A 22,862-nucleotide genomic window follows, 5' to 3' on the forward strand; every position below is an offset into this window, starting at 1 on the left:
ATCAACAAAATGGAAAAGAAAAGTCTTATACCATTTCATCGTCTTGTGGTGAACACTGTAGTATCCAATCAATGCGTCGGATAAAGGAAAGGGGAGACCATGATGCAGTGGGGCTCTGGGACCATGGTGCAGTGGGGCCTGAGACCATGATGCAGTGGGGCCTGAGACCATGATGCAGTGGGGCTCTGGGACCATGATGCAGTGGGGCCTGAGACCATGATGCAGTGGGGCCTGAGACCATGATGCAGTGGGGCCTGAGACCATGATGCAGTGGGGCCTGAGACCATGATGCAGTGGGGCCTGAGACCATGATGCAGTGGGGCTCTGGGACCATGATGCAGTGGGGCCTGAGACCATGATGCAGTGGGGCCTGAGACCATGATGCAGTGGGGCCTGAGACCATGATGCAGTGGGGCCTGAGACCATGATGCAGTGGGGCTCTGGGACCATGATGCAGTGGGGCTCTGGGACCATGATGCAGTGGGGCCTGAGACCATGATGCAGTGGGGCCTGAGACCATGATGCAGTGGGGCCTGAGACCATGATGCAGTGGGGCCTGAGACCATGATGCAGTGGGGCCTGAGACCATGATGCAGTGGGGCCTGAGACCATGATGCAGTGGGGCCTGAGACCATGATGCAGTGGGGCTCTGGGACCATGATGCAGTGGGGCTCTGGGACCATGATGCAGTGGGGCTCTGGGACCATGATGCAGTGGGGCTCTGGGACCATGATGCAGTGGGGCTCTGGGACCATGATGCAGTGGGGCCTGAGACCATGATGCAGTGGGGCCTGAGACCATGATGCAGTGGGGCCTGAGACCATGATGCAGTGGGGCCTGAGACCATGATGCAGTGGGGCCTGAGACCATGATGCAGTGGGGCCTGAGACCATGATGCAGTGGGGCTCTGGGACCATGATGCAGTGGGGCATAAACCGGATTGGGTCGTTCATCATCCTCTTCTCTATTATGCCACCTATCTTCTTCTTCCTCTTCTTCCTCCTCTTGGAGTGGCAGGCCTACCTCCACCACGCTGACTTGGAGAAAGCTTTTCCTTTCCTTTTGGGTTGAGGGCTCTTTACAGGGGACTCAGTGTCCGATGAAGACCGTGGCCGAGGGAGGGGAGCAGAAGTGCGTTGTCTAGACAAGCGGCCAGGCTGAGGAAGAGGAGGCTCTGCCTGAGGAAGAGGAGGCTCTGCCTGAGGAAGGGGAGGCTCTGCCTGAGGAAGAGGAGGCTCTGCCTGAGGAAGAGGAGGCTCTGCCTGAGGAAGAGGAGGCTCTGCCTGAGGAAGGGGAAGCTGTGGCTGAGGAGGCAGATCCTCTGGCTTTGGCTCATCACCCCTATAGTCATCTTCACTGTACAAACAAGACAAAAGAGAAAAGAAAACCATGACTAAAACACACTTGTATGCATTCATTGACAAATATGACTCAAAATAGTCAGATATATAAAATAAATAGTTAGAACTATGAGAATGTTGACTAAAGTGATAATTCAGTGACAAGAAATAAAACACATAGCATTCTATTGTAAGTAAACTTGCGCATGGGCCGCTAAGCTAAGCTAGCGCTAACTTACATTGAGCTTCAGTTACTTAAATAGATATTTTAGAATGTATGTTTTGTACTCATACAATAAATTAGTAATAGTAGTATTACAAGTAATAAATAACAATGGGATTACATCCTCTTCTGATGCTTGAGTAGGGCCATGGACACGATAACCTTCCTTCTCATCGTTGGGGTCTGGTTGGTCCGGTCTAAGCAGGTCCTCATCGTCTGATTCAGAGTCAATGGGGATACATGGAGTCCAACTTTCATCTGTTACAATTAATAACGCCTCTGTAACTGTATATTTGTTACTAGAGCCTGCCATATTTTTATAAACTTTGCGTTTTACCTCCGAAATTCAAGTGTTGTGGTGCGCTCTGCGTAACCGTGCGTAACGCAGCAAGTCAACTAATATGAGACAATGAGGTGCGCACCTGGATATTTCAACAACCGGTTGGTTGATTTTGACATGTGACCCCTCTATCGAAGCGCTGGATCAGTAGAATTAAATTAGCACAATTGCAAGCCACTGTGATTGCATCATATATCCAGAAGATGGTGACAAAACAGTGCCTGTTGTGATTGAAACAAACTACTGACTTCATCTTCAAACACATTCTTGGCCATGTAAAACGATGGAAACTCATTGAAATCGACTCGGAATGAGAGAGAGACACTATAGTATCTTTTCAAGGGGTTTTATTTGATCAGACACTACTTTTGGTAACAAAAACAACAAAGGTAAGACACAGTTTGTTGTTGTGAAAAAGAAAATGTTTATTGACGTTCTTTGATTAATAGTTTAGTGAGTGTTGGTCATAGAAGAACACGGCTATCACTGTTGGAATCTGTGAGGTAGCAGCTTACGAATGGTGTATTGTTTGTGTAGATAGGTTGAGAAAAGTAAGTTATCTGTCTATGAATATACGGGCATGCACGGTTTCAAAATACAGTACTGGTTTTGCTATATGCTTATATATTTGCTTGGAGTCTGAATATTATTTCATTTGGGCAACAACAGTTTAGCTAGATTCCCAGTTGAGACGCTTCTCGTTCCAGTAGTGTATAACATTCAGGTATTCACACATGTTTAAAAACCGTACTACGTCATTGTTTGAGATTGCGGGAGGAGTACCCCGGATATGAGGAACCTCGTGATGAAGAGGTTAAGGGCTTGTAAGTAAACATTTCACTGGAAGGTCTACACCTGTTGTATTCGGCGCATGTGGCAAATAAAATCTGATTTGATTTGAAGAGGTGAAAAAATTATTGTTGTCAACAATGACAATGAAAAGCCACTGGGGTCTGACAACTTGGATGGAAAATTACTGAGGATAATAGTGGACGATATTGCCACTCCTATTTGCCAAATGTTCAATTTAAGCCTACTAGAAAGTGTGTGCCCTCAGGCTTGGAGGGAAGCAAAAGTCATTCCGCTACCTAAGAATAGTAAAGCCCTCCTTACTGGCTCAAATAGCCGACCAATCAACCTGTTACCAACCCTTAGTAAAGTTTTTGAAAGAATTGTGTTTGACCAGATACAATGCTATTTTACAGTAAACAAATTTACAACAGATGTTCAGCACGCTTATAGGGAAGGACATTCAACAAGCACAGCACTTACACAAATGACTGATGATTGGCTGAGAGAAATTGATGATAAAAAGATTGTGGGGGCTGTTTTGTTAGACTTCAGTGTGGCTTTTGACATTATCGATCATAGTCTGCTGCTGGAAAAACATATGTGTTATGGCTTTACACCCCTTGCTGTAATGTGGATAAAGAGTTACCTGTCTAACAGAACACATAGGGTGTTCTTTAATGGAAGCCTCTCTAACATAATCCAGGTAGAATCAGGAATTCCCCAGGGCAGCTGTCTAGGCCCCTTACTTTCTTCAGTCTTCACTAATGAGATGCCACTGGCTTTGAGTAAAGCCAGTGTGTCTATGTATGCGGATGACTCAACACTATACACATCAGCTACTAGAGCGAATGAAATTACTGCAACACTTAACAAAGAGCTGCAGTCAGTTTCAGAATGGGTGGCAAGAAACAAGTTAGTCCTAAATATTTCAAAACCTAAAAGCATTGTATTTTGGACAAATCATTCACTAAACCCTAAACTTCAAATAAATATTGTAATAAATAATATGGAAATTGAGCAAGTTGAGGTGACTAAACTGTTTGGCGTAACCCTGGATTGTAAACTGTCATGGTCAAAACATATTGATACAACAGTAGCTAAGATGGGGAGAAGTCTGTCCATAATAAAGTGCTACTCTGCCTTCTTAGCAGCACTATCAACAAGGCAGGTCCCACAGGCCCTAGTTTTGTCACACCTGGACTACTGTTCAGTCGTGTGGTCAGGTGCCACAAAGAGGGACTTAGGAAAACTGCAATTGGCTCAGAACAGGGCAGCACGGCTGACCCTTGGATGTACACAGAGAGATAACATATGAATGATATGCATGTCAATCTCTCCTGGCTCAAAGTGGAGGAGAGATTGACTTCATCACTACTTGTATTTGTGAGAGGTGTTGACATGTTGAATGCACCCAGCTGTCTGTTTAAACTACTGACACACAGCTCAGACACCCATGCATACCCCACAAGACATTGATCCTGGTTCGAATCCAGGCTCTGTCGCAGCCGGCCGCGACCGGGAGACTCATGGGCGGCGCACAATTGGCCCAGCGTCGTCCAGGGTAGGGGAGGGAATGGCCGGCAGGGATGTAGCTCAGTTGATAGAGCATGGCGTTTGCAACGCCAGGGTTGTGGGTTTGATTCCCACGGGGGGCCAGTATAAAAAAAATACAAAAATGTATTCACTAACTGTAAGTCGCTCTGGATAAGAGCGTCTGCTAAATGACTTAAATGTAAATGTAATGTCACCAGAGGTCTCTTCACAGTCCCCAAGTCCAGAACAGACTATGGGAGGCACACGTTACTACATAGAGCCATGACTACATGGAACTCTATTCCACATCAGGTAACTGATGCAGGCAGTGAAATTCGATTTAAAAAACAGATAAAAATAGAACTAATGGAACAGCAGGGACTGTGAAGCAACACATAGGCACATACACACTATACACACACACAAACACATGGATTTTGTATTGTAGATACAGTGAGGGGAAAAAAGTATTTGATTCCCTGCTGATTTTGTACGTTTGCCCACTGACAAAGAAATGATCAGTCTATAATTTTAATGGTAGGTTTATTTGAACAGTGAGAGACAGAATAACAACAAGAAAATCCAGAAAAACGCATGTCAAAAATATTATAAATTGATTTGCATTTTAATGAGGGAAATAAGTATTTGACCCCCTCTCAATCAGAAAGATTTCTGGCTCCCAGGTGTCTTTTTTATACAGGTAACGAGCTGAGATTAGGAGCACACTCTTAAAGGGAGTGCTCCTAATCTCAGTTTGTTACCTGTATAAAAGACACCTGTCCACAGAAGCAATCAATCAATCAGATTCCAAACTCTCCACCATGGCCAAGACCAAAGAGCTCTCCAAGGATGTCAGGGACAAGATTGTAGACCTACACAAGGCTGGAATGGGCTACAAGACTATCGCCAAGCAGCTTGGTGAGAAGGTGACAACAGTTGGTGCGATTATTCGCAAATGGAAGAAACACAAAATAACTGTCAATCTCCCTCGGCCTGGGGCTCCATGCAAGATCTCACCTCGTGGAGTTTTTTATTTTTATTTTATTTCACCTTTATTTAACCAGGTAAACCAGTTGAGAACAAGTTCTCATTTACAACTGCGACCTGGCCAAGATAAAGCAAAGCAGTGCGATAAAAACAACAACACAGAGTTACATATGGGGTAAACAAAACATAAAGTCAAAAAATACAACAGAAATACATATAATATACAGTGTGCAAATGTAGCAAGTTATGGAGGTAAGGCAATAAAATAGGCTATAGTGCAAAATAATTACAATTAGTATTAACACTGGAATGATAGATGTGCAAGAGATGATGTGCAAATAGAGATACTGGGGTACAAATGAGCAAAATAAATAACAATATAGGGATGAGGTAGTTGGGCGGGCTAATTTCAGATGGGCTGTGTACAGGTGCAGTGATCGGTAAGGTGCTCTGAGAACTGATGCTTAAAGTTAGTGAGGGAGATAAGTGTCTCCAGCTTCAGAGATTTTTGCAATTTGTTCCAGTCATTGGCAGCAGAGAACTGGAAGGAATGGCGGCCAAAGGAGGTGTTGGCTTTGGGGATGACCAGTGAGATATACCCGCTGGAGCGCAGACCACGGGTGGGTGTGAGCTAAGGTAAGACGGGGATTTGCCTAGCAGTGATTTATAGATGGCCTGGAGCCAGTGGGTTTGGCGACGAATATGTAGTGAGGACCAGCCAACAAGAGCGTACAGGTCACAGTGGTGGGTATTATATGGGGCTTTGGAGACTAAACGGATGGCACTGTGATAGACTACATCCAATTTGCTGAGTAGAGTGTTGGAGGCTATTTTGTAAATGACATCGCCGAAGTCAAGGATCGGTAGGATAGTCAGTTTTACGAGGGCATGTTTGGCAGCATGAGTGAAGGAGGCTTTGTTGCGAAATAGGAAACCGATTCTAGATTTAACTTTGGATTGGAGATTCTTAATGTGAGTCTGGAAGGAGAGTTTACAGTCTAACCAGACACCTAGATATTTGTAGTTGTCCACATACTCTAGGTCAGACCCGTCGAGAGTAGTGATTCTAGTCGGGTGGGCGGGTGCAAGCAGCGTTCGGTTGAAGAGCATGCATTTAGTTTTACTAGTGTTTAAGAGCAGTTGGAGGCTACTGAAGGAGTGTTGTATGGAATTGAAGCTCGTTTGGAGGTTTGTTAACACAGTGTCCAATGAAGGGCCAGATGTATACAAAATGGTGTCGTCTGCGTAGAGGTGGATCTGAGAGTCACCAGCAGCAAGAGCGACGTCATTGATATACACAGAGAAAAGAGTCGACCCAAGAATTGAACCCTGTGGCACCCCCATAGAGACTGCCATAGGTCCAGACAACAGGCCCTCCGATTTGACACATTGAACTCTATCTGAGAAGTAGTTGGTGAACCAGGCGAGGCAGTCATTTGAGAAACCAAGGCTATTTAGTCTGCCAATAAGAATGCGGTGGTTGACAGAGTCGAAAGCCTTGGCCAGGTCAATGAAAACGGCTGCACAGTACTGTCTATTATCGATCGCGGTTATAATATCGTTTAGGACCTTGAGCGTGGCTGAAGTGCACCCATGACCAGCTCGGAAACCGGATTGCATAGCGGAGAAGGTACGGTGGGATTCGAAATGGTCGGTGATCTGTTTGTTGACTTGGCTTTCAAAAACTTTTGAAAGGCAGGGCAGGATGGATATGGGTCTGTAACAGTTTGGATCTAGAGTGTCACCCCCTTTGAAGAGGGGGATGACCGCGGCAGCTTTCCAATCTCTGGGGATCTCAGACGTTACGAAAGAGAGGTTGAACAGGCTAGTAATAGGGGTTGAGACAATTTCGGCGGCTAGTTTTAGAAAGAAAGGGTCCAGATTGTCTAGCCCAGATGATTTGTAGGGGTCCAGATTTTGCAGCTCTTTTAGAACATCAGCTGTCTGGATTTGTGTGAAGGAGAAGCGGGGGGGGGCATGGGCAAGTTGCAGCGGAGGGTGCAGAGCTGGTGGCCGGGGTAGTGGTAGCCAGGTGGAAAGCATGGCCAGCCGTAGCAAAATGCTTGTTGAAATTCTCGATTATTGTAGATTTATCGGTGGTGATAGTGTTTCCTAGCCTCAGTGCAGTGGGCAGCTGGGAGGAAGTGCTCTTATTTTCCATGGACTTTACAGTGTCTCAAAACTTTTTGGAGTTAGTGCTACAGGATGCAAATTTCTGTTTGAAAAAGTTAGCCTTTGCTTTCCTAACTGCTTGTGTATATTGGTTCCTAACTTCCCTGAAAAGTTGCATATCGCGGGGGCTATTTGATGCTAATGCAGTACGCCACAGGATGTTTTTGTGCTGGTCAAGGGCAGTCAAGTCTGAGGAGAACCAGGGGCTATATCTGTTCTTAGTTCTGTATTTTTTGAATGGGGCATGTCTATTTAAGATTGAGAGGAAATTACTTTTAAAGAACAACCAGGCATCCTCTACTGACGGAATGAGATCTATATCCATCCAGGATACCTGGGCCAGGTCAATTAGGAAGGCCTGCTCGCTGAAGTGTTTTTGGGAGCGTTTGACAGTGATGAGGGGTGGTCGTTTGAGCGCGGACCCGTTACGGACGCAGGCAATAAGGCAGTGATCGCTGAGATCCTGGTTGAAGACAGCGGAGGTGTATTTAGAGGGTAAGTTAGTCAGGATGATATCTATGAGGGTACCCATGTTTACGGATTTAGGGTTGTACCTGGTAGGTTCGTTGATAATTTGTGTGAGATTGAGGGCATCTAGTTTAGATTGTAGGATGGCCGGGGTGTTAAGCATATCCCAATTTAGGTCACCAAGCAGTACGAACTCTGAGGATAGATGGGGGGCAATCAATTCACATATGGTGTCCAGGGCACAGCTGGGGGCTGAGGGGGGTCTGTAGCAAGCGGCAACAGTGAGAGATTTATTTCTGGAAAGGTGGATTTTTAGAAGTAGAAGCTCAAACTGTTTGGGCACAGACCTGGATAGTATGATGGAGCTCTGCAGGCTATCTCTACAGTAGATTGCAACTCCACCCCCTTTGGCAGTTCTATATAGACGGAAAATGTTATAGTTGGGGATGGAAATTTCAGAATTTTTGGTGGCCTTCCTAAGCCAGGATTCAGACACTGCTAGAACATCAGGGTTGGCGGAGTGTGCTAACGCAGTGAATAACTCAAACTTAGGAAGGAGGCTTCTGATATTAATGTGCAGAAAACCAAGACTTTTACGGTTACAGAAGTCAACAAATGATAGCTCCTGGGGAGTAGGAGTGATACTGGGGGCTGCAGGGCCTGGGTTAGCCTCTACATCACCAGAGGAACAGAGGAGGACTAGAATAAGGATACGACTAAAGGCTTTAAGAACTGGTCTTCTAGTGCGTTGGGTACATAGAATAAAGGGGGCAGTTCTCCGGGCGTTGTAGAAAAGATTCAGGGCATTATGTACAGAAAAGGATATGAGTACAGTTCAGGTAACCCTAAGCGTTGGGTAACAATGAAAGAGATAGCGTCATTGGAGGCATCGATTGAGCCGGTCTCGGCGTGTATGGGGGGTGGAACAAAGGAACTATATGAGGCAGTTTGAGAGGGAATAGGGGTTCTACAGTGAAATTGTATAATAAGAACTAACCCAAACAGCAATAGGCAAGGCATAATTGACATGGGAGAGAGGCATAAAGCAGTCACAGGTGTTATTAGAGAGAGCTAAGACACAACTGGAAATAGCGATAACGTTTGGGCTAAGACTAAACAGAATAAACAGGACAGGTTACCGTGTAAAGGAACAGTCCAGCAGGCATCAGCTGTGCAGCTGAATGATCATAAGGTCCAGTGAACAGCAATATGTGAGTCCGAGAGCAGTTCAAATTGGTGCTTCAGCACAGCTAGCAGGGAGCACAGTTGTAGTTTGCGTGTGCTAGCGGGCCGGGGCTGGCAGATGGATCTTCGTGGTCGTCGCAACGGGAAGCCTGTTGAAACCACATCAGACTATTTCGTCGGCAAACCAGTCGTGTTGGATCGGCGGGGCTCAGTGTCAACACTAGGAGGTCCCGTCCGGTTGACAGAGAGGTAGATAGCCGGGAGATGGGCCTGAGGCTAGCTCAAGGCTAACTGGTGCTTGCTATAAGGCAATGGTAATCAGCCAACAACAGGTTGCAGCTAGCTAGCTGGTTGTGATGATCCGGCGCTAGGGTCCAGTGATTCCGGCAGAAAGTCCAATAAGCTCTGGGTCGATAGCACGCTGGGTCGATAGCACGCTGTGCAGACTGGCCGACGAATTGTCCAGGGTAGAGCTAGAGCTGGCTGGTGGATAGTGTAGGCCACGGACAGTGGTGAAGACGCTAACGTTGACTAATAGCAGGTAGCCATTCAGATTGCGGCTACACTCGTTTCAGCTTACGGTTCTTGATGAAAGTTATAAAGAAATAATAGAATCCTTTCCACGTTGGGTGAGGCGGGTTGCAGGAAAGTATATTTAGTTAAAGAATGAAAGTAAAAAATTGAGAAATATATACAAAATAGACAAAAAAAACAAGAAACTGGATATTTACACAGGACGATGAAATAAAAGCGACCGCACTGCTACGCCATCTTGGAGTTGCAATGATCATGAGAACGGTGAGGAATCAGCCCAGAACTACACGGGAGGATCTTGTCAATGACCTGAAGGCAGCTGGGACCATAGTCACCAAGAAAACAATTGGTGACACACTACGCCGTGAAGGACTGAAATCCTGCAGCGTCCGCAAGGTCCCCCTGCTCAAGAAAGCACATATACAGGCCCGTCTGAAGTTTGCCAATGGACATCTGAATGATTCAGAGGAGAACTGGGTGAAAGTGATGTGGTCAGATGAGACCAAAATCGAGCTCTTTGGCATCAACTCAACTCGCCGTGTTTGGAGGAGGAGGAATGCTGCCTATGACCCCAAGAACACCATCCCCACCGTCAAAAATGGAGGTGGAAACATTATGCTTTGGGGGTGTTTTTCTGCTAAGGGGACAGGACAACTTCACCGCATCAAAGGGACGATGGACGGGGCCATGTACCGTCTAATCCTGGGTGAGAACCTCCTTCCCTCAGCCAGGGCATTGAAAATGGGTCGTGGATGGGTATTCCAGCATGACAATGACCCAAAACACACGGCCAAGGCAACAAAGGAGTGGCTCAAGAAGAAGCACATTAAGGTCCTGGAGTGGCCTAGCCAGTCTCCAGACCTTAATCCCATAGAAAATCTGTGGAGGGAGCTGAAGGTTCGAGTTACCAAACGTCAGCCTCGAAACCTTAATGACTTGGAGAAGATCTGCAAAGAGTAGTGGGACAAAATCCCTCCTGAGATGTGTGCAACCTGGTGGCCAACTAGTACAAGTTTTGCCACCAAGTACTAAGTCATGTTTTGCAGAGGGGTCAAATACTTATTTCCCTCAATAAAATGGCTGGTTGGCCCTGTCCGGGGGTATCGTCCGACAGGGCCACAGTGTCTACCGACCCCCCCCTGTCTCAGCCTCCAGTATCTATGCTGCTAAAGTCTATGTGCCGGGGGGCTAGGGTCAGTCTGTTATATCTGGTGTTATTCTCCTGTCTTATCCGGTGTCCTGTGTGAATGTAAGTATGCTCCCTCAAATTCTCTCTCTCTCTCCCTCCCATCCCGGAGGACACTAGGACCATGCCTCAGGTCTACCTGGCCTGATGACTCCTTGCTGTCCCCAGTCCACCTGGTCGTTCTGCTGCTCCAGTTTCCACTCTTCCTCCTGCGGCTATGGAACCCTGACCTGTTCACCGGACGTGCTACCTTGTCCCAGACCTGCTGTTTTCAACTCTCTCTCTCTACCGCACCTGCTATTTCAACCTCTAAATGCACGGCTATGAAAAGCCAAGTGACATTTACTCCTGATGTACTGACCTGTTACAACCTCTATAACCACTGTGATTATTTGACCCTGCTGGTCATCTATGAACGTTTGAACATCTTGGAGACAAATCTGGCCTTAATGGCCACGTACTGTTATAATCTCCACCCGGCACAGCCAGAAGAGGACTGGCCACCACTCAGAGCCTGGTTCCTCTCTAGGTTTCTTCCTAGGTTTCTGCCTTTCTAGGGAGTTTTTCCTAGCCACCGAGCTTCTACATCTGCAATGCTTGCTGTTTGGGGTTTTAGGCTGGGTTTCTGTATAGCACTTTGTGACATCTGCTGATGTAAAAAGGGCTTTATATATGACATTTGATTGATTGATCTCTCCCTTATCTCTCCCTACCTTATAGTACCAACCAGTCTCCTCATGGGCACTAATTCATCATTCTCTCCTCTCCCCAGGCTGCAGGCTCGTATAGCCCACCGGATCCAGGAGCTGGAGAGTCTTCCTGGAGCTCTGCCTCCGGACCTGAGGAGTAAAGCCACGGTGGAGCTCAAGGCTTTGAGACTTCTGAACTTCCAACGACAGGTATGACAGCATCTCAGCATAAACTGCTTCAGACATGAACACTTCTAACACCATGTTACCCTAACACCATCTAGACCCAGACTAACAGCACTAACATCTAGACCCAGACTAACAGCACTAACATCTAGACCCAGACTAACACCATGTTACACTAACATCTAGACCCAGACTAACAGCACTAACATCTAGACCCAGACTAACACCATGTTACACTAACATCTAGACCCAGACTAACAGCACTAACATCTAGACCCAGACTAACAGCAGCCCATCTAGACCCAGACTAACAGCACTAACATCTAGACCTAGACTAACACCAGCCCATCTAGACCCAGACTAACAGCAGCCCATCTAGACCCAGACTAACACCAGCCCATCTAGACCCAGACTAACACCAGCCCATCTAGACCCAGACTAACACCAGCCCATCTAGACCCAGACTAACAGCAGCCCATCTAGACCCAGACTAACACCAGCTGATCTAGACCCAGACTAACACCAGCCCATCTAGACCCAGACTAACAGTAGCCCATCTAGACCCAGACTAACACCAGCCCATCTAGACCCAGACTAACAGCACTATCATCTAGACCCAGACTAACAGCAGCCCATCTAGACCCAGACTAACAGCAGCCCATATAGACCCAGACTAACAGCAGCCCATCTAGACCCAGACTAACACCAGCCCATCTAGACCCAGACTAACAGCAGCCCATCTAGACCCAGACTAACACCAGCCCATCTAGACCCAGACTAACACCAGCCCATCTAGACCCAGACTAACAGCAGCCCATCTAGACCCAGACTAACAGCACTAACATCTAGACCCAGACTAACAGCAGCCCATCTAGACCCAGACTAACAGCAGCCCATCTAGACCCAGACTAACACCAGCCCATCTAGACCCTAACAGCACTAACATATAGACCCAGACTAACAGCAGCCCATCTAGACCCAGACTAACAGCAGCCCATCTAGACCCAGACTAACAGCAGCCCATCTAGACCCAGACTAACACCAGCCCATCTAGACCCAGACTAACACCAGCCCATCTAGACCCAGACTAACAGTAGCCCATCTAGACCCAGACTAACACCAGCCCATCTAGACCCAGACTAACAGCAGCCCATCTAGACCCAGACTAACAGCAGCCCATCTAGACCCAGACTAACACCAGCCCATCTAGACCCAGACTAACAGCAGCCCATCTAGACCCAGCCTAACAGCACTAACATATAGACCCAGACTAACAGCAGCCCATCTAGACCCAGACTAACACCAGCCCATCTAGACCCAGACTAACAGCAGCCCATCTAGACCCAGACTAACAGCAGCCCATCTAGACCCAGACTAACAGCACTAACATCTAGACCCAGACTAACAGCACTAACATCTAGACCCAGACTAACAGCAGCCCATCTAGACCCAGACTAACAGCACTAACATATAGACCCAGACTAACAGCAGCCCATCTAGACCCAGACTAACACCAGCCCATCTAGACCCAGACTAACATCACTAACATCTAGACCCAGACTAACACCAGCCCATCTAGACCCAGACTAACAGCAGCCCATCTAGACCCAGACTAACAGCACTAACATCTAGACCCAGACTAACAGTAGCCCATCTAGACCCAGACTAACACCAGCCCATCTAGACCCAGACTAACAGCAGCCCATCTAGACCCAGACTAACAGCAGGCCATCTAGACCCAGACTAACAGCAGCCCATCTAGACCCAGACTAACACCAGCCCATCTAGACCCAGACTAACAGCAGCCCATCTAGACCCAGACTAACACCAGCCCATCTAGACCCAGACTAACAGCAGGCCATCTAGACCCAGACTAACAGCACTAACATATAGACCCAGACTAACAGCAGCCCATCTAGACCCAGACTAACAGCACTATCATCTAGACCCAGACTAACACCAGCCCATCTAGACCCAGACTAACACCAGCCATCTAGACCCAGACTAACAGCAGCCCATCTAGACCCAGACTAACAGCACTATCATCTAGACCCAGACTAACACCAGCCCATCTAGACCCAGACTAACACCAGCCATCTAGACCCAGACTAACAGCAGCCCATCTAGACCCAGACTAACAGCACTAACATCTAGACCCAGACTAACAGCAGCCCATCTAGACCCAGACTAACACCAGCCCATCTAGACCCAGACTAACAGCAGCCCATCTAGACCCAGACTAACACCAGCCCATCTAGACCCAGACTAACAGCAGCCCATCTAGACCCAGACTAACACCAGCCCATCTAGACCCAGACTAACAGCACTAACATCTAGACCCAGACTAACACCAGCCCATCTAGACCCAGACTAACACCAGCCCATCTAGACCCAGACTAACACCAGCCCATCTAGACCCAGACTAACACCAGCCGATCTAGACCCAAACTAACACCAGCCGATCTAGACCCAGACTAACACCAGCCCATCTAGACCCAGACTAACAGCAGGCCATCTAGACCCAGACTAACACCAGCCCATCTAGACCCAGACTAACAGCACTAACATCTAGACCCAGACTAACACCAGCCGATCTAGACCCAGACTAACACCAGCCCATCTAGACCCAGACTAACAGCACTAACATCTAGACCCAGACTAACAGCAGCCCATCTAGACCCAGACTAACAGCACTAACATCTAGACCCAGACTAACAGCAGCCCATCTAGACCCAGACTAACAGCAGCCCATCTAGACCCAGACTAACACCAGCCCATCTAGACCCAGACTAACACCAGCCCATCTAGACCCAGACTAACACCAGCCCATCTAGACCCAGACTAACAGCACTAACATCTAGACCCAGACTAACACCAGCCCATCTAGACCCAGACTAACAGCAGGCCATCTAGACCCAGACTAACAGCACTAACATATAGACCCAGACTAACAGCAGCCGATCTAGACCCAGACTAACAGCACTAACATCTAGACCCAGACTAACACCAGCCCATCTAGACCCAGACTAACAGCACTAACATATAGACCCAGACTAACAGCAGCCCATCTAGACCCAGACTAACAGCAGCCCATCTAGACCCAGACTAACAGCAGCCCATCTAGACCCAGACTAACAGCAGCCCATCTAGACCCAGACTAACAGCAGCCGATCTATACAGTGGGGAGAACAAGTATTTGATACACTGCCGATTTTGCAGGTTTTCCTACTTACAAAGCATGTAGAGGTCTGTAATTTTTATCATAGGTACACTTCAACTGTGAGAGACGGAATCTAAAACAAAAATCCAGAAAATCACATTGTAGGATTTTTAAGTAATTAATTTGCATTTTATTGCATGACATAAGTATTTGATACATCAGAAAAGCAGAACTTAACATTTGGTACAGAAACCTTTGTTTGCAATTACAGAGATCATACATTTCCTGTAGGTCTTGACCAGGTTTGCACACACTGCAGCAGAGATTTTGGCCCACTCCTCCATACAGACCTTCTCCAGAACCTTCAGGTTTCGGGGCTGTCGCTGGGCAATACGGACTTTCAGCTCCCTCCAAAGATTTTCTATTCGGTTCAGGTCTGGAGACTGGCTAGTCCACTCCAGGACCTTGAAATGCTTCTTACAGAGCCACTCCTTAGTTGCCCTGGCTGTGTGTTTCGGGTCATTGTCATGCTGGAAGACCCAGCCACGACCCATCTTCAATGCTCTTACTGAGGGAAGGAGGTTGTTGGCCAAGATCTCGCGATACATGGCCCCATCCATCCTCCCCTCAATACGGTGCAGTCGTCCTGTCCCCTTTGCAGAAAAGCATCCCCAAAGAATGATGTTTCCACCTCCATGCTTCACGGTTGGGATGGTGTTCTTGGGGTTGTACTCATCCTTCTTCTTCCTCCAAACACAGCGAGTGGAGTTTAGACCAAAAAGCTATATTTTTGTCTCATCAGACCACATGACCTTCTCCCATTCCTCCTCTGGATCATCCAGATGGTCATTTGCAAACTTCAGACGGGCCTGGACATGCGCTGGCTTGAGCAGGGGGACCTTGCGTGCGCTGCAGGATTTTAATCCATGACGGCGTAGTGTGTTACTAATGGTTTTCTTTGAGACTGTGGTCCCAGCTCTCTTCAGGTCATTGACCAGGTCCTGCCGTGTAGTTCTGGGCTGATCCCTCACCTTCCTCATGATCATTGATGCCCCACGAGGTGAGATCTTGCATGGAGCCCCAGACCGAGGGTGATTGACCGTCATCTTGAACTTCTTCCATTTTCTAATAATTGCGCCAACATTGTTGCCTTCTCACCAAGCTGCTTGCCTATTGTCCTGTAGCCCATCCCAGCCTTGTGCAGGTCTACAATTTAATCCCTGATGTCCTTACACAGCTCTCTGGTCTTGGCCATTGTGGAGAGGTTGGAGTCTGTTTGATTGAGTGTGTGGACAGGTGTCTTTTATACAGGTAACGAGTTCAAACAGGTGCAGTTAATACAGGTAATGAGTGGAGAACAGGAGGGCTTCTTAAAGAAAAACTAACAGGTCTGTGAGAGCTGGAATTCTTACTGGTTGGTAGGTGATCAAATACTTATGTCATGCAATAGACACGCTGGTTCTAATCCCCGAGCCGACTAGGTGAAAAATCTGTCGATGTGCCCTTGAGCAAGGCACTTAACCCTAATTGCTCTTGTAAGTCGCTCTGGATAAGAGCGTCTGCTAAATGACCAATTATTATTATTAATTATTAAAATGCAAATTAATTACTTTAAAATCATACAATGTGATTTTCTGGATTTTTGTTTTAGATTCCGTCCTTCACAGTTAAAGTGTACCTATGATAAAAATGACAGACCTCTACATGCTTTGTAAGTAGGAAAACCTGCAAAATCGGCAGTGTAACAAATACTTGTTCTCCCCACTGTAGCTGCGTCAGGACGTGGTCCAGTGTAACCTCTCCTCCTCTCCTCCTATAGCTGCGTCAGGACGTGGTCCAGTGTATGCGTAGAGACACCACCCTGGAGACAGCCCTGAACTCCAAGGCTTACAAGAGGAGCAAGCGCCAGACGCTGAGGGAGGCTCGCATGACAGAGAAACTGGAGAAACAGCAGAAGATCGAACAGGAGAGGAAACGCAGACAGAAACACCAGGTGAGTGGACTCTCTGGACAATTACCTGTTCGATCTTCTGCTAGACAATTACCTGTGAGAGGTTTTGACGTGTTGAAAACACAAAACTCTCTGTTCAAACAGCTAACACACAGCTCAGACACCCAATATATGCCACCAGAGGTCTCTTCAGTTCCCAAGTCCAGAACAGCAATTGATTTGATTGTGCCGGGACGGGCTCAGACAGCGAGTGACTGTGACTAGCACCCGTTGTCTCTCTCTCCTCCCTGCTGCAGCGACCACCACAGAACATCCAAGTGTTTATGGAACTATCCATGTTACTGAAGCTGAAACATAATGACAGCTAGGTCTGACTGAATCCCTCATTTGTTTAGGAAAAACATTCCCTATTCCTTCAACCCTTGCTCTCTTTACATGACACATGTACTGTATGCATGGCATGCACGTGACCAGGACTAATATTACTAGAGAACGTTGGTTATGTCATTATTACTCCAGAATGTCCATTATTCCAAACTGCCCTGTACTTCTTTATGAAGGAAGCCTGGAGGTTTTTATTCTAGTGATGATCCAGTATTTCAACATGTCCAGGTGGCAGGGCCTCACTCTGAAAGTATTCAGACCCCTTGACTTTTTCCACACTTTGTTACATTTCAGCCTTATTCTAAAATTGATTAAATTATTTTCTTCCCTCATCAATCTACACACAAAACCCCAAAATGACAAAGCAAAAACAGGTTTTAGAAAGAGCTCTCAGGACCTCCGACTGGGGCGAAGGTTCACCTTCCAACAGGACAACGACCCTAAGCACACAGCCAAGACAACGCAGGAGTGGCTTCGGGACAAGTCTCTGAATGTCCTTGAGTGGCCCAGCCAGAGCCCGGACTTGAACCCGATCTAACTACTCTGGAGAGACCTGAAAATAGCTGTGCAGCGACGCTCCCCATCCAACCTGACAGTTTGAGAGGATCTGCAGAGAAGAATGGGAGAAACTCCCCAAATACAGGTGTGCCAAGTTGGTAGCGTCATACCCAAGAAGACTCAAGGCTGTAATCGCTGCCAAAGGTGCTAAAACAAAGTACAGAGTAAAGGGTCTGAATGTAAATGTGAAATGTGTTTTTTGTTTTTAATACATTTGCAAAAATGTATAGATACCTGTTTTTGCTTTGTCATTATGGGGTATTGTGTGTAGATTGATGAGTTTTTGTTATTTTTGTTATCCATTTTAGAATAAGTCTGTAACGTAACAAAATGTGGATCAAGTCAAGGGGTCTGAATACTTTCCGAATGCACTGTATTAACAGTAGATCTACACGGAGTATACAAAACATTAAGAACACCTGCTCTTTCCATGACACAGACTGACCAGGTGAATCCAGGTGAAAGCTATGATCCCTTATTGATGTCACTTGTTAAATCCACTTCAATCAGTGTAGATGAAGGGGAGGAGACAGGTTAAAGAAGGATGTTTAAGCCAGTTGAGACATGGATTGTCTATGTGTGCCATTCAGACAAAATATTTACCTGCCTTTGAACAGGGTATGGTAGTAGGTGCCAGGCGCACCGGTTTGAGTGTGTCAAGAACTGCAACGCTGCTGGGTGTTTCCCTTTCAACAGTTTACAGTGTCTATCAAGAATGTTCCACCACCCAAAGGACATCCAGCCAACTTGATACAACTGTGGGAAGCATTGGAGTCAACATGGGCCAGCATTCCTGTGGAATGCTTTTGACACCTTGTAGAGTCCAAGCCCCGACAAATTGAGGCTATAGCAAACGGCGGCGGCTGGTAAAATGCAAACTACGCATCATCTTCTATCTCCAGCTCCAGGTTCTGTGCCAGGAACACAAACATATTGGCTTTGTCCAGCTTGAGACACGAGGGGTAACAATGTTCCCTGCAGTGCTGAACATTCGCTCTGATGCGGTGCTCATGTATCTGCGTGCTTCAACATCAATGCATAGCCAGTCAGGTTGTCTCACCACCAGGTGTTGGGTCAGGCTGTTCCTGGTAGCGAGTCAGTTCGGTGTCTGCACGGACTCTGAGGGGTTCAGGGGCTGTGGTTTGGGCCCTTCGCTTCTGGAGGAATTCCTTTTCTTGGCAGGTGGTGGCGGACTCGCTCCATCGTTCGAGTCATCATCTCCCCCAGTTGCAGTAGCAGCAGTAGCGCCGCCACCATCTCTTTCAGAAGTACTTCTTTCGTCTCCTTCAAATCATCCCCTTCACATCTGTGTCTTGGATACAGGAGGGAAAACTTGGACAAAAAGGTATTTTATTGTCGGTAGGCTGTACTTGTCCTCGTGCACAATGAACGTCTTCCTTTTTTAGCTTTGTGTTAGGTCAGTGTCGTTGGTGAGGTCGGGCTTTAGCAGATCTCCCATCAGTAACTGGAGCTTCACTGACGAAACAGTGACATAACTCTCACCAGAGAGAACATCAGTGAAGTCAGCCACAGGCTTCACTGACGAGACGGTGACGTAACTCTCACCAGAGAGAACATCAGTGAAGTCAGCCACAGGCTTCACTGACGAAACAGTGACATAACTCTCACCAGAGAGAACATCAGTGAAGTCAGCCACAGGCTTCACTGACGAGACGGTGACGTAACTCTCACCAGAGAGAACATCAGTGAAGTCAGCCACAGGCTTCACTGACGAGACGGTGACGTAACTCTCACCAGAGACAGGGTTCCCACAATGTGCTTGAGGTGCTTAAAGTACTTGAATTTGGCACTCTGAAAAGTAATGGAATACCTTGAAAATCAGACATTTTCTCAAGTTAGTACATTCGGCCAGGTTGTCAGTTGTGTGGGATTCCGGCATGTAGGGATTTCAGTGTCCAGTCTTTCATGAGATTCTCCACCGTTCTGAAGGGCACCATTCCTAGAGCTAAATAATGACTTACACTGTCTGTCAGAGCCATTTATCGCTCTCCTGTTTGGATTTTGTGCCTCAGGCAAAGGCTGCCACACTGTGGATGGCGAGGCAGCAACAGCAATGGTGGCTAACGCAAGTTGGACATAGTCTATATGGTAGTCTATATGGTAGTCTATATGGTAGTCTATATGGTATTGTATATGGTTGTCTATATGGTATTCTATATTGTAGTTTATATGGTAGTCTATATGGTCTATATGGAATTCTATATGGTAGTCTATATGGTAGTCTATATGGTAGTCTATATGGTAGTCTATATGGTAGTTTATATGGTAGTTTATATGGTAGTATATATGGTAGTCTATATGGTAGTCTATATGGTAGTCTATATGGTAGTCTATATGGTAGTCTATATGGTAGTCTATATGGTAGTCTATATGGTAGTCTATATGGTAGTCTATATGGTAGTCTATATGGTAGTCTATATGGTAGTCTATATGGTAGTCTATATGGTATTGTATATGGTTGTCTATATGGTATTCTATATTGTAGTTTATATGGTAGTCTATATGGTCTATATGGAATTCTATATGGTAGTCTATATGGTAGTCTATATGGTAGTCTATATGGTAGTCTATATGGTAGTTTATATGGTAGTTTATATGGTAGTATATATGGTAGTCTATATGGTAGTCTATATGGTAGTCTATATGGTAGTCTATATGGTAGTCTATATGGTAGTCTATATGGTAGTCTATATGGTAGTCTATATGGTAGTCTATATGGTAGTCTATATGGTAGTCTATATGGTATTGTATATGGTTGTCTATATGGTATTCTATATTGTAGTTTATATGGTAGTCTATATGGTCTATATGGAATTCTATATGGTAGTCTATATGGTAGTCTATATGGTAGTCTATATGGTAGTCTATATGGTAGTTTATATGGTAGTTTATATGGTAGTATATATGGTAGTCTATATGGTAGTCTATATGGTAGTCTATATGGTAGTCTATATGGTAGTCTATATGGTAGTCTATATGGTAGTCTATATGGTAGTTTATATGGTAGTATATATGGTAGTCTATATGGTAGTCTATATGGTAGTCTATATGGTAGTCTATATGGTAGTCTATATGGTAGTTTATATGGTAGTCTATATGGTAGTCTATATGGTAGTCTATATGGGCTAGATGGTAGTATAGATGGTAGTATAGATGGTATTATATATGGTAGTATAGATGGTAGGATAGAGGGTAATATACAGTTCCTTCAGAAAGTATTCAGACCCCTTGACTTTTTCCACATTTTGTTACTTTACAGCCTTATTCTAAAATGGATTAAATAGTTTTTTCCCCTCATCAACAATACCCCATAATGACAAACCAAAAACAGGTTTTTAGAAATGTTTGCAAATGTATTAAAAACAAAAAACTGAAATATCACATTTACATACGTTTTCAGACCCTTTATTCAGTACTTTGTTGAAGCACCTTTGGCAGCGATTACAACCTCGAGTCGTCTTGGGTATGACGCTACACACCTGTATTAGGGGAGTTTCTCCCATTCTTCTCTGCAGATCCTCTCAAGCTCTGTCAGGTTGGATGGGGAGAGTCGCTGCACAGCTATTTTCAGGTCTCTCCAGAGATGTTTGATCGGGTTCAAGTCCGGGCTCTGGCTGGGCCACTCAAGGACATTCAGAGACTTGTCCCGAAGCCACTCCTGTGTTGTCTTGGCTGTGTGCTTAGGGTCGTTGTCCTGTTGGAAGGTGAACCTGCACCCCAGTCTGAGGTCCTGAGAGCTCTGGAGCAGGTTTTCATCAAGGATCTCTCTGTACTTTGCTCCGTTCATCTTTCCCTCGATCCTGACTAGTCTCCCAGTCCCTGCCGCTGAAAAACATCCCCACAGCATGATGCTGCCACCACCATGCTTCACCGTAGGGATGGTGCCAGGTTTCCTCCAGACGTGACGCTTGGCATTCATGCCAAAGAGTTCAATCTTGGTTTCATCAGACCAGAGAATCTTGTTTCTCATAGTCTGGGAGTCCTTTAAGTGCCTTTTGGCAAACTCCAAGCGGGCTGTCATGGGCCTTTTACTGAAGAGTGGCTTCCGTCTGGCCACTCTACCATAAAGGCCTGATTGGTGGAGTGCTGCAGAGATGGTTGTCCTTCTGGAAGGTTCTCCCATCTCCACAGAGGAACTCTGGAGCTCTGTCAGAGTGACCATCGGGTTCTTGGTCACCTCCCTGACCAAGGCCCTTCTCCCCCGATTGCTCAGTTTGGCCGGGCGGCCAGCTCTAGGAAGGTTCTTGGTGGTTCCAAACTTCTTCCATTTAAGAATGATGGAGGCCACTGTGTTCTTGGGGACCTTCAATGCTGCAGAAATGTTTTGGTACCCTTCCCCAGATCTGTGCCTCGACACAATCCTGTCTCTGAGCTCTACGGACAATTCCTTCGATCACACATGGCTTGGTTTTTGCTCTGACATGCACTGTCAACTGTGGGACCTTATATAGACAGGTGTGTACCTTTCCAAATCATGTCCAATCAATTGAATGTACCACAGATGGGTTCCAATCAAGTTGTAGAAACATCTCAAGGATGATTAATGGAAACAGGATGCACCTGAGCTCAATTTCGAGTCTCATAGCAAAGATTCTGAATACATTTACATTTGACATTTTAGTCATTTAGCAGACGCTCTTATCCAGAGCGACTTACAGTTAGTGAGCGCATACATTTTCATACTGGCCCCCCGTGGGAAACGAACCCACAACCCTGGCGTTGCAAGCGCCATGCTCTACCAACTGAGCTACAGGGGACTTATGTAAATAAGGTATTTCTGTTTTTAATTTTTATAAATTTGCAAAAATGTCTGAACCTGTTTTCACTTTGTCATTATGGGGTATTGTGTGTAGATAAAATAAAATAAAATCCATTTTACAATAAGGCTGTAACGTAAGGAAATGTGTAAAAAGGGAAGGGTCTGAATGCTTTCTGAATGCTCTGTATATTACCATATAGGCTGTAGGCTTTCTGAATGTATATTACCATATAGGCTGTAGGCCACAGGGTGGTTCATCCTCAGGTGCTTCCCAAGATTTGTGCTGCTGGAATTCTGCAAACAGTCTGGTGCAAGTCATCTGGTTCTCCATCTTCATTATGTTTGGAACCGAAATGTGCCCAAATCGGCGATGCTATATTTTGTTGTTGCTACG

The 22,862-nt window shown here is 46.1% G+C and overlaps 1 protein-coding gene across 1 annotated transcript in view; it reads left to right on the plus strand.

The window, feature by feature from the left end:
* smarca2 (SWI/SNF related BAF chromatin remodeling complex subunit ATPase 2) overlaps nt 1-22,862 on the plus strand; it is a gene marked incomplete at its 3' end in the record, with an annotated part of 187,846 nt that overhangs the window by 35,952 nt on the left and 129,032 nt on the right. The window contains exons 7-8 of the mRNA XM_084180431.1: nt 11,533-11,659; nt 16,615-16,788. Coding sequence (XP_084036557.1) covers nt 11,533-11,659; nt 16,615-16,788 — 301 coding nt within the window. The remainder of the gene's footprint in view (nt 1-11,532; nt 11,660-16,614; nt 16,789-22,862) is intronic.

This window comes from Coregonus lavaretus (genome assembly GCF_964263955.1).
Source record: "Coregonus lavaretus genome assembly, chromosome: 17".
NCBI lineage: Eukaryota > Metazoa > Chordata > Actinopteri > Salmoniformes > Salmonidae > Coregonus > Coregonus lavaretus.